The sequence below is a fragment of the Pseudorasbora parva genome, chromosome 9, assembly GCF_024679245.1.
Source record: "Pseudorasbora parva isolate DD20220531a chromosome 9, ASM2467924v1, whole genome shotgun sequence".
Lineage (NCBI taxonomy): Eukaryota > Metazoa > Chordata > Actinopteri > Cypriniformes > Gobionidae > Pseudorasbora > Pseudorasbora parva.
Genome location: NC_090180.1, coordinates 11,015,985 through 11,028,513, shown reverse-complemented (window position 1 = coordinate 11,028,513; position 12,529 = coordinate 11,015,985). Strand labels below are relative to the sequence as shown.

The 12,529-nt window shown below is 35.4% G+C and overlaps 2 protein-coding genes across 3 annotated transcripts in view; both read right to left on the bottom strand.

Moving 5' to 3' along the window:
• The window catches only part of pkn2a (protein kinase N2a), a 31,122-nt gene extending 26,892 nt beyond the window's left edge, over positions 1 to 4,230 (bottom strand). The window contains exon 1 of the mRNA XM_067453876.1: positions 3,873 to 4,230. Within this exon, the coding sequence (XP_067309977.1) occupies positions 3,873 to 3,893 (21 nt within the window). The 5' untranslated portion in view covers positions 3,894 to 4,230. The remainder of the gene's footprint in view (positions 1 to 3,872) is intronic.
• A 3,070-nt stretch (positions 4,231 to 7,300) lies between these two features.
• Positions 7,301 to 9,926, bottom strand: lmo4 (LIM domain only 4). Of its 2 annotated transcripts, none has more exons than XM_067453874.1 (4): positions 9,383 to 9,926; positions 8,928 to 9,180; positions 8,016 to 8,112; positions 7,301 to 7,844 (listed from the first exon to the last, which is right to left on the bottom strand). In XM_067453874.1, the coding sequence occupies exons 2-4, from the start codon at positions 9,161 to 9,163 to the stop codon at positions 7,680 to 7,682; spliced, it is 498 nt and encodes a 165-aa protein (XP_067309975.1). In that variant the 5' UTR covers positions 9,164 to 9,180; positions 9,383 to 9,926; the 3' UTR covers positions 7,301 to 7,679. The 2 variants fall into 2 exon arrangements, with proteins under 2 accessions (XP_067309975.1, XP_067309976.1); XM_067453875.1 differs by having other exon boundaries at positions 9,387 to 9,926.
• Between the last annotated feature and the right edge of the window lie 2,603 nt (positions 9,927 to 12,529).

Below are 12,529 nucleotides of genomic sequence, written 5' to 3'. Positions count from 1 at the left end.
TGTACAAAATAAACTTTTTATAGTCATTACAAAATATATTAGCATATTGCACTGTGATAGCCTACAACTTTCACATAAACTTTCAAAAAATTGAATAATAAATAAATAATTCTTAGTCAACACATGAAGGAAATTCCCTCCTAAGGATTAATTGTTGATTGCAGTAACACGAGTCATTATATATTGCATTCACACACACCCCTCCCCACTCCCCGACCCCCCCGATCACACAGGTACACCTACACAAAGAAACACAGTATCACTGACATCAGCAGGGAGGATAACTGGTCTGAGTGGGTGAGCCAAATCCTGCTTAGCCCAGCTCATCATGAGCTCATGACAACATGTAAAAGAACTGACAAGGCTCCTCTAATCTTCCTCCAGGGGGAAGCGGAGCCATAAATAAAGTCTGAAAACAAAGTGCTGAAAACTTTCAGCAGAATGTGCTCATTCAGGTTTAGAGAGAGTAAAGGTGAGGATTGTCAAATATACAAATGCAATTAGCAAAATATATCTGAATCCATAATGGTCGTCATATTCAAATACATCTAAATCTGAATATAGGGATGCAGTGATTTGCCAAAGATAATTTGCATGTAGCAACGATGACGGTGTTTTGAAAGATTAACTAAAAGTCTAAATAAAAGTAAATCTAAAAGTAAAAATCAGCATGCGCATTTAAACATCCAATCTTAACTAATACAGATCAATTAAAATATCTCCAATATCGGCAGATATGGTACAGATATATTAAGCTTCATAATTCAAAATATATCTGAATGATGCAAATTATGTTTTTTCTGTCAGTTATAACAAAGCAAAACTGGGCTGAAGCTGATCCACTGTTTATAGTCGTCGTAGGGATGCTATGCTATGATATAAATTTCGACCCCCAAGTGCTCAGGTTTCACTCTCATTCTAGCTATTATCACTACACGGTGTTATGATCTGCTCAATTTTATGCTATATTATGCTTTATCCTGCGTAGGTGATCGGTAGGGCCCACGTGTTTTGCAGATTAATTGCTCAGTTTCATCATCAATTTGGTACTCGCGCACTGTTATCTGTTACTGCCACACACACCCTAAAGACGCACACACAGATTAGTTTGACACGCACAACTGATTCCCCTTTAGCATCTTTGTGCGCTTGAACAGACACATACAGATAAAAATTGTCAAAATACCAGTCTCAGCAAGTATTCTTGCAAACACAGTCAGAAATGCCTTAAGTGAACATAAAGAGTTGAAAAAGAAATCGGATGCATATCATTATTGGATCCGTGCATTCAGTTTTAAAGTGACAGCAACCTATAAATACCTGCCGCCAAGTCATTAATGTTAATCAAACAACAAAACACAGCTTCAAAAAAAGATTAATTTATATTCAATATATACAGTGTGTTGTTTTAAATTTAGACCTCATTATTACATGTCTGAAGCGGAATACACTATATGATATATATGATGTGCTGGTAAACGGTAATACGATATATCACAATAATGTATGCACAATATTGTTATCATGGGCTCTTCAAAATACTGTGAATAGGGATGCTCATTTCGGTTAATTTTCCCGACCGACAACCGCCCCTCATTATCCGATTAATAATCGTTAACTGATAAGATTATAATATTGAATTGGCATTTAATAAAAATACAATTGACAGTCTGTGACTCGTTAAAAAGATACTTTTCATGTTTACATGTTACTTTGCAAACAGCAGAACATACAGAACAGCTCAACAACAAAACCTTGATTCACATATTCACAATTTCACGCAACTGCAGCGTTTCTGACAACAGAGAAAAACAGAATAAAATATAAATAAAAAGCATAAAATATAGGACTAAACTAAATATTTTTCTTTTAAATAGGCCTAATTACCAAATTAGATGACAAAACAAAAATATACTTACATATAAATACATAGATAGATAGATAGATAGATAGATAGATAGATAGATAGATAGATAGATAGATAGATAGATAGATAGATAGATAGATAGATAGATAGATAGATAGATAGATAGATAGATAGATAGATAGATAGATAGATAGATGTTGGTTGTAATTCAGTATTATTAAGATGATTGCATTTCATTAAAATATCTAATATTAATAAAAAATTTAGCTCATTTAAAATAATAAATAAATAATTTTTACAAAGCATTTTCATTTTTTGAATGAAAAAATTTGCCAAGGGCATCCAGAAGTTTCTGTCATTTTTTTTTACAGTGCATCACTAGTCTTTACGACTTCATGGCATGCTAAGTAAATTAAATAAATAAATAACTGATACTATGCTTACATGTACAGCACTGGCTAATGGGTCAACTAAAGGTCATGGAAAATCAACTTCTGAACTCCATTTTATTTACTATAGGAAAAAGCCAGTTATCTCTTCCTCACTTGTACAGCCGTCTGGGCTACACTCAGGACACACACATACAAAATCAATATTAAACAGTCTCACACACATAAAAAAAAAAAAATCTATATTAAAACAGTACAATCCCTAGGACAAAAAAAGTTTTCATTGATAATGCGTTTTGCTTATTAAAACTCAAACTAATGGGGTGAAAATACCCCTTCATATGCTGGAGAGAGTCCTGAAGAGCACTTTAACAAACTACAATGTCACCAGACCTCTCACTCACCACATAAAACCAAATTATGCAGCAGTGTCTCTTCCACTTTCCATAACACTCTTGGACTTATCAGTTCTGGGAACAACGCTGACAAAACATGTTTTTGTAACAACAGTGTCATTTCCAGTTTAAAATAGCTGAAAAACATTCCACAATTCTGCTTGTAATTTGAATACACTGGCAAAATTATGTCAGCCTGGGCATGTGTTGTATACCAGTCAACTGAATTTTTCAATTCTCAGATATCATGATTATGTCTGTGAATAACATAAAAAGTGATAATGGGTGGACTCAAACAAATATCTATTGTAGTAAAAGTGAAAGCCTATATCCAGAAGTCTTTCACAATAATGTTCTATATAATTGGAGTTTTTGGATGACAGCTCATTGCAAACTATTAAAAACTATGCTATCCATTTGCCAAAAACATTATCTCGACATTTAAGAGGTCTCAAAAGCAGATAAACAGTTTGTTTTAAAAGATGAACTGGAATAGTTCAAGTATAATTTGTTGGTTTGTTAGTTTATATGACCTAAACTAGGGGTGTTAAAAGACAAGTGTACACTATAAACACTTCAATATGTTAGAAACAAGACTGCAGTTCAGCACTAAACAAAAAGACAAGCCCCAACAACCAAATAACACAATCCTTTGTAGAAAACATCTCAAAACAAGAAAAAAAACACCAGAACAGTTACTTCCCAGTAAACTTTGCTATACGATAAGTTACCTCATTGCAGGGATGTGGTGATAGAGGGCGGCAGTAGACTTACTGAACTATTAGCTTTATTTAAATATGTTTTAGGTTTTGGCTTCAACCCATTTTGCAGTCTAACGTTAGTTAGGCAGCTCACTAAGTTACGTTGGTTTCAGTTCCAAACAATCAACAAAGCTCCGTGTTTTCCACTAGGCAACGCCGCATAAAATCAGTCAAAATGTATATGGAGACACAACAATGACTGCACAGGAGAAAATACATGCTCTAAACTTCTGTCATGAGTGTTTTTCATTACCCGTTCCCCGTTTTCCCGTGACATGAGCTCTTCGGCGGAGGGAGAAGCTCTTCCCAAAGGAAGAAAAGTAGTGATTTGAAAGTGCGCGAGAGAGCTGCGCTTATAGAGCGCATAGTATGTTTTTAAAGCATAAAAGTCGCCGTGCACACTTTACATAATTTAAGATTGTTTACATCAATATTGCACGAGATTAAAAACTTTTCCTACCTGCATGGGATCGGCGGCCATCTTGGTTGTGAACTCTTTTGAATCAAACTCTGGGGAAGGGGAGGTGAGTCACTCCCAAAAAAAAACAAGGCTGTTATGTTTCCGTCTCAAGCGAAAAGCTCTTTATTTGCCGTACGATCCTTAGCATGGCCGGGGGACGGATGGGGTCCCATCGTTGAGCTGGTGGTTTGTTGTAAATGTAGGGGTTTGAACCCGTGCTCAGAGCGGAGATCCGTGTATCTGGGGTGAACGTAGCAATGGGGAACAAGGGGAGGCGGGTGGCAGAACGACCCAAAAGCAAGTTTCTGTTCCCGCACCCAGTTCAGCCACGGCTAGTCCACCCTCGATCATGTGATCAATAACAGCTTCACAAACACAGAGGCTTCAACACAACACTGGATCAACAATAATTCTATCAGGATTTTATCTATAAGGACTTCAGAAATGACACGACTTATTTTACTGTGATTTTTTTTTTTTTACTGTGATTTATTATCGAGCAGCACAACAATATTCTGTTGGGACATTCTAAAGAAAGAATTAGTCTATATTATTCTATTATATTTTTCTGTAGAAGTAACAAAAAATCGTTCTATCACGACGTATAACAATCGCAGTAACACATATTATTCTTTTGAAACACAAATCATTCTGTTTTAAATTATTCTATAGGCTATCTGTAATGACTCTTTATAACGTGGTTCTCAAGGGGGCTCCCATCACAGGATGATTTAAAATGATTTAAATTATATTAAAATGCTAACAAAAATTAAAATCATATATCTTTTTCTAAGTTTTTCACCCTCAATAAACAATTGTTATTATTCAAGGACGTACTGTTCTTGAGACTTCTGGGATTACTAAATGTATGTTGGGAGGGGATGTCTTATGTTAGACCGAGGACCCTTCAAGTAGCCTATTTATTTTAAGCAATTCATTCTATTGTATTTTCTTTCTGTAGGAGTAGCGACATATATCATTTTATTGGGATTTATTCAATATGATTAGCAATATTTATTGCCTCATTATCTCATTTAATTGAAGCAGCACAACCATCATTCTATTGTGATCTTATAAGGCTTAAGAATATTAATAATAATAATAATAATAAAATAATAAAATATAATAATAATAATATATAATAATTATATAACATAAAGGTAAATGAATGCAAATGTATTTAGATTTACCATACAGGAGCAACTTTCATTCAGTAGGGAATGTTTTAATAGGCAATAGGGAATGTAAGCACCCAATGTATTTTAGCTTATAGGCAGAACAAATAGGCCTGGTTTCACAGATAGGGCTTAGATTAAGCCAGGATTAGGCCTTGGTTCAATAAGAACATTTAGGTAGCTTTTATAAACTTGCCCTAGAAAAAAAACTAAAACATTACTTGTCTGGTGCGTATTTTGAGACAAGACCAATGTCAGTGACATATTTTTAAGATATGTCACTGCAAGTTGCTTTGAGTTTAACCCTATAACTCTTAGGGGATACAAACATTTGAGAGGCTGTGGGGAGAGGCAAGCCAGTGGAGGCAGTGTGATGTTTTGGGCAATGTTCTGCTGAGAAAACTTGGGTCTTGCCATCCATATGGATGTTACTTTGACACATACCGCCTAAGTATCGTGGGCAGACCATGTATACCCTTTCATGGAAATGGTATTCCCTAATCCGCTGTGTGGCATCTTTAAGCAGGATAATGCACCGTGCCACAAAGCAAAAATAGTTCAGGAATGGTTTGAGGAGCACAACAACGAGTTTGAGGTTTTCCAAAATAATTCCCCAGATCTTAATCCAATTGAGCATCTGTGGGATGTGCTGAGCAAACAAGTCCGATCCATGGAGGCCCCACCTCACAACTTTCAAGACCTAAAGGATCTGCTACAAACATCTTGGTGCCAGATACCACGGCACACCTACAGGGGTTGAGTGGAGTCCATGCCGTGATGGATCAGGGCTGTTTTGGCAGCAAAAAGGGGGACCAACACAATATAAAGAAGGTGGTCATAATGTTATGCCTGATCGGTGTGTATGTGTCTGTATGTAATATGATACTCAATATGATGTATGATACTCAATATGATATATGGTATGCAATATGTTATATACAGTATATTCGTGTGCTTTTTGTTGAGAATCATATTTATTCATCAGGCTTTTATGGCTCATATATGCAATTTATTGCAAATCAACGATAACTGAGAGATGAACAAATAAATGTTCTCCAAAAGCCTGTTGTGTCATATTGTACGTTTACATTAACATGATTAAAAAAAGGCTGAACTATCAATTAGAAGACAGAAGGCATGAAGTAGATTGTGTACAACAGGTTTTTCAGCAAAGTTTTGGTCATATATATAAATGTGTGTATTAAATATGATACATAGGCTATAATGTATTCATAAATAGGCAATATTCTTATAGTTCAACAGAATTTCACAAAGAATGTTTAGTTTGAGTTATGAGAGAATGAATGTTTTAAAAAATGTTTTTTTAATAAATCATGGAATTGTATTAATTGTTTCCCGAGAAGATGGAAAATAGCAATAAATAAATGTTCTTATTTCTCTTTATGGTCTTGCCCCTTAGGGGGTTAAACAGCTCAAACATGCATTTTAGTCTGAGACTAGCCTTGTTTGTGAAATTGGGAGATAAACTCACATAAAGGACAAATCCATACTATAGAAAAATGAATCAATAATTCTCTTAGAAATATAGACTGATAGTCAAACTGGCTAAGGCAGAATCATAGAGAAGTACATTAATCATTACAAGAAAAATATCCATATAACAATAATTACAACTAAAGAAATGATGGAATGGTCCTAATGACACATCAAACCTTTAATATATAGGCTTTTATTTATTTTGTAAAAATTAATAAAAATACTCTCTGAGTATTTTTTCTGAATGCATAATTTAATTAATTAATCCTGCATAGCTATCGTGTTAATAGTTGCTTTTAATGGAAAATGCTCTAACATTTTAACAAAAGCTTATTTACAGGCATTTCCAAAGAGCTAGAGTGACCAACAGAGGGTGGTGTTCTTCAGGTATTCTCTCAATATATTATAAACCATTTAAAATGTATCAAAGTAACTGAAAAGAAGTGAAGAGATCCTTAATTGAGTTTTTAAAAGTTTTAATTACTCTGAACAAAGCAAATATTACTTCATAGACAACACACTTTAATGATTGGTCCTTTATAACAAGCTTAAAATGTATTAAACAAACAAAAACAAAACCATTATGATCTCCAAGAGATCATCTGAAGCTCTGCTTCAAAGGATACAGAGAAACTGGACTCTCTGGATGACGCTTAATTTATGGACAGGTTAACAGCAGTGATACTGTAATTGCAGACGGGAAATAATATCCATATCATTACCAAAAGATAAATGTCACTCACTCACTCACACACACACACACACACACACACACGGGAGATGGTGTTTTCACTGCCTGAAAGTAAAGTACATACATACCACCATTTCAAAACGAACAGACACCACAACTAAATTGCAGGCCCACAACATATAAGAAAGGTCATTCTGTGCAAAAACCAATTCATAATTGATTATGATACGCAAGGATGCTCGCTGATATTGCTTTTCAGCTTCAATGGTTAACCTCATTTAAACTGCCAGATATTACCATATACGTTGAATTTCCACAATATTAGACCCTCACAAAATGGACTGTAGCTGACAAAGCAACTACTGGGTTATCCGAGGTCTTGAATATGAAACTAGGTGCTCCATTAGTGTCTCTTTCTCAGAGCTCAGCAAAAAAACGATGAGCTCAGGACTCCTGTTCGGATATGTTGTGCTCCCTGAGTGAATCCAAGTGGTCGTTTCTGTGAGCACAAGCTGTTGGCCTGTCCCGTTCGCAGTAAAGTTTTCCATTGGTGTAGTGAAAGCGGTCACCAGGTACTAGCTGGTTATGGCAGATGGAGCACACAAAACACTACAAGAGAAAAGAAAGAAATTAAATTACTGTGAAGAAAACATATTACAAGGCACCTTGCCCCCCTAAAAACAAACTTTAGCATATTAGCCTATATAACTAAGGGTAAACATGTAGATAAGTTATAAATTAAATGTATTTATTATAGGTCAGTTTAATAAAGTAAATTACCTTGACATGGAAAACATTGCCTTGTGCTCGCATAACCATTTCATTTGCTGGGATAGACTTGCTGCAAGCCCCGCAGGCTCCGCTGTTACCAAATAATCTGTAGTGAATATCATAAATCACAGATGTTTCGTTAATAAGCAAATCATTATAGTTTTTTCTTCTTTCACAAATACAGAAAGCCATTTACAGCTTTGAAACCTACTGTTTATATTGCCGTTTGAACTTTTGCCCATTTTGTTTCCTCATTTAAAGGGATAGTTCACCCCAAAATGAAATGAAATATTTTTTATTTTATTTATTTGTATTAAAAAATGAAAGTCATTTAGGTCCAATGTTGTTTTGGACCCCACTGACTTCAATTGTATGGACAAAAACTATTGAAACATACAGTATTTGAAATAATTTACTAAATGTGTTCTCCACAGGAATAATGGAGGGGAAAAAATAAAATTCTGTAATTTATTCACCCTCATGTCATTCTAAACATGTATGACTCATTCTTTTGTGGAACACAAAAGATAATATTTTGAAGAATGATAACAACTGTTTTAGTTCCCATTGCATTTATTGTCCATACAATGAAAATCAATGTTAACCAAAATTGTCTGCTCTTATAAAAAACAAAAAAACGTTCTTTTGGGTTCCACAGAAGAAAGTCATACACGTTTGGAACGATAATAGGGTGACAAAAAATATGACCAGTTTCATTTTTGAGTGGACTATCCTTTTAAATCTAACTTCATATTTTATTTATTACAGTGACAAAAGACTATAATAGGGATACACAATAACTGCTTTCATTTTATCTAGCACATTTGTTAGCTCAGGATGTGAATGATGGTAAATTATTTAGGATGGTGATGATGATGAGGATGAGGATGATGATAACAGAGGGTTTGTTCCTAGTCTGACCTTATATAGTCACTTTTGCAGAGGATCAAGCCACGCTTTGTGAAACACGATGAGCCAATTTCTGCCAACTGGGCTTGGCAGCAAGAGCACTTGAGACAGTTGCTGTGCCAGTATCCATCCAAAGCAAAAAGAAGAAAGCGGTCCAAAATCTTGCATCCACATCCAACACATCGCTTCCATGCCAGGGCCCCCATTCTGACATGAGGCGGTTGAGTATTACAAGCAGTGTTTACCATAATAAACGGGTCACTACCTAGAACAGAGTGAATGTAAACTGAACAGGTGTTTCAATTAAAAACAGCACATGAAACGCAGACTGTTTTCAGTTTGTAAGTATGCAATTTATTTAGCGAACCAATTGGACGCTATCTGTTTGACACCGACAGATAAACAATATTGCTAAAGTAAACAAGTTCACACACTTACACTTGATTGGCATAAGCACGCGGACTTACCTACTTCAAAACTTCCAGGTCATTTCACAGGCTCATAAATGCAGAACAGATGATCGCATTCAGTCTGTCAGGTCGAACGGACGCAGACGCCGGACTTATTTATATCAAATAAATAAATAAATAAATAAACTTAATTTACCTACATTTAAACTAAGTCTCGCTGGCATATATTCTCATGGTCTGCGCATTATAAATTAACGGCGGTGCTCTGTTACCAGACTTTTCAATCCCCTTTAAACATCCGTGAGCTGACGTCAGGCGCGCTTCAGCCAATCAGCAGTCGCTTAAATTTTGGTCTTGTGCTGAAGCAGATGCAGTATTAGATGCTGCATTTTTGATGCTATCTGAATAGCGCAATCGTCATTTGACTATACTTAATGTACTACTTAAATTTTAATTGTAAATCACGAAATTATTTCGCAGAAATTGAATTGTCAAAGTGACTAAGTTTAGAAGAACTGTCTGCCTCACATTTCTCATTCGGAGTCATTTACAATGGAGCCTTAATCACCCATATTAAAGACCTAATTACACCGGCACACACAGCGTCATGGCCAAATCACTATGAAAAGAAACCTTGACAGCAGTCTGATTGGGTGGTAATAGAAAATCATCCGTGAGAAAAGGATCCTGCCTTTCTTATCATCTGTCTGTCATTTAGCCATGATTACCATCAGATTAAATACAATCAAAGCAGTTTGGTTGAAAAGTGGTTGTCATGGGAACCAAGGAAAACTGTTTATCTTAATTCAAACATGCACACTCTAGATTACAGAGATGTAGGAGCTGAGATGGAGGAAAGAGGGTTGTGTTTGTGTTGGCTTCTGTCACTCATTATGGTGTATTATGTCACTATTCAATGCAGAAAATTAGTCTCCGATGACATGACAAAGCCGTAAGGGTGGCTTAGTGTTGATATATGTGCTGTTTGCTTTGAGGAACTAAAACCTTCTAACTTAACGTTTGCTGATAATATCTGCAACTGAACTCTGTTGTGTGAGAAAAATGCATTATAGCCTAACTACCATTAAACAAAAATCCTGTTAAATTTACATTTTAAAAATGACTATGTTTCATGACAGAATGGTATATTGGTGTCATATCATTTCATTAAGATTTTATATCAATATGGAAATCTACTTAATCTTCTTTTTACATTAAAATGTAGGCCTAGGTGGCACAATAGAAAGCCACATGATGAATCTGAGTTCATCATACATGGCTTGTTCAAGAATCTCGGCTAATACTCGTATTTAGACGGTGCATATGGCCATATAGACAAAGCACCATCAGAGCAACACACATGACACTATATTGAAATAAGCTATAACTAAATAACTGGAAATGTAGCACAAAAACACCTTATATAACAAAACTTAAATACAATATAATTGGCAATTAATGTCATGCAGGGACTTATTGGAATGTCTTTTTCTTTTTCACTGTAATTCATAGTTTTTAAAACCTTCACAGTATTTTACAGTAAAATGACTTGCAGTGTACGTGAAGAGACATTTGGACACATGCGCATGAAGCCAGGTAACCTCAGCACAAATGTAATTATTAATGTTGTACATGAGCTATTACTTTTTTCAGCTCCTATTGTTGGTTTTGCCTGTCTAGATTTCCTGTAAATGAGACTAGCAACCCCCCATCTCCTGGATCATTATGTTTATGTAATGAGGTCACAGTCGTTGATCTAATGGCGGAGAGCAAAGTTTGAAATGTCTGTGGGAAGTGGGGGCGTAATGGAAAATAAGTCATTTTCTCCACAGCTCCATTACTTTAATTGCTCACTGAGCAGAGGCATGTTGTGATGTTTCAGGTAAAGCACAGGAGTCACATTTACAAAGAGCATGAGCTGTCTGAACATATACAGTTCGATAAACATCAGATGGAAACCGTGAGACAGAGGCCTCATTATTCAGAGCCGGAACCAGCCGATGTCTTTTTAGCACAAGATGTGCATTATTGCTCAATCTGCAAAACATTCGACAATGATGTGCATTTTTGTAGTGGTAATTAGAAGAACATTTCCAAACAAATCTGCTAAATTACTTTAGCTGGTTATTTTAACAAAACAATTTCCTCTAATTAATGTATCCTTTCCCCACTGACTATAGCCAACAATTATGATGTTCATTAAAAATGAAGGGAGGCTCGACTGTCGATCAAACACAGAAAGGGATTGTTTGAAAGGCCCTTTATTTGTTGCTGTGACAGCTCAATCACCCATCATGATCTATCCGGGGGGAGGTAAAAACCGCCGACAATGACCATCAGAGGCTACAGACAGAGGCCCTTCATTTGAGTGCTAATTAGAAAAATTATATCTCTGAAAGGCAGCCTGGTATCTGTTCCCAGTGTGTTGAGAGAGACAAGCTGAAGAGACAACAATGAGTTAATAGAAAAATTAATTATTTACACTATTATCTAGGCCATGCCATTGAAAGAATGATTCAATAATGCTTTAATTGTGTCGCTGATTACATTTCCACTGAGATGAACTCAAAAGCATATCACCCCTCTGATGTTTATTAAATGTATGTGCTTCGATGAGATAAGATGGATATTGGTGCACATCACTGTTTGAGCACATCTTGAGTGTTAATCTCAGCGCTGAGATCCTCAGTGGAAGAAGAAGTCGCAGTGGGTTACACCCAGTTATTCTAGTACAGATCAAATAAGTTTGTGGTGGTTGAAAATTTAAATCACCATTTAAAGTTTGAGGTCAGTATGTGTGCACTACTTTTCAAAAGTTTGGGATCAGTAAGATTTTAGATTTAGAAATATAAATGTATTCAGGTGGGATGCACTGAACTGATCAATAGTGGCAGTAAAGATAACGTTCTAACAGATTTCTATTTCAATTCTTTCAGTTCTTCTAAACTTTCTATTTATAAAAGAATCCTAAAAAAATGTATCCCGGTTACCACATGAAACATTAAGCAGCTGTTTTCAACATTAATAATAATGTTTCTTGAGCAGAAAATCATCATATTAGAATGATTTCTGAAGGATCATGTGACACTGAACTATGATGCTGAACATTTAGCTTGGCCATAATATTTTAAAATTACATTTGTTGTTAAAAACAAAAAATCAAAGGAATATTAAAAAAAATTAACAAATTAAGTCTTTATGTAT

Excerpts from the sequence above, each read along its gene's own strand:
- lmo4 (XM_067453874.1), bottom strand. The coding sequence starts at position 9,163 with ATGGTAAACACTGCTTGTAATACTCAACCGCCTCATGTCAGAATGGGG. Across the intron at positions 8,113-8,927 it reads TGCAAAAGTGACTATATAAG|ATTATTTGGTAACAGCGGAG; the intron begins GTCAGACTAGGA and ends TATTCACTACAG. Across the intron at positions 7,845-8,015 it reads GCAATGTTTTCCATGTCAAG|TGTTTTGTGTGCTCCATCTG; the intron begins GTAATTTACTTT and ends TTTCTCTTGTAG.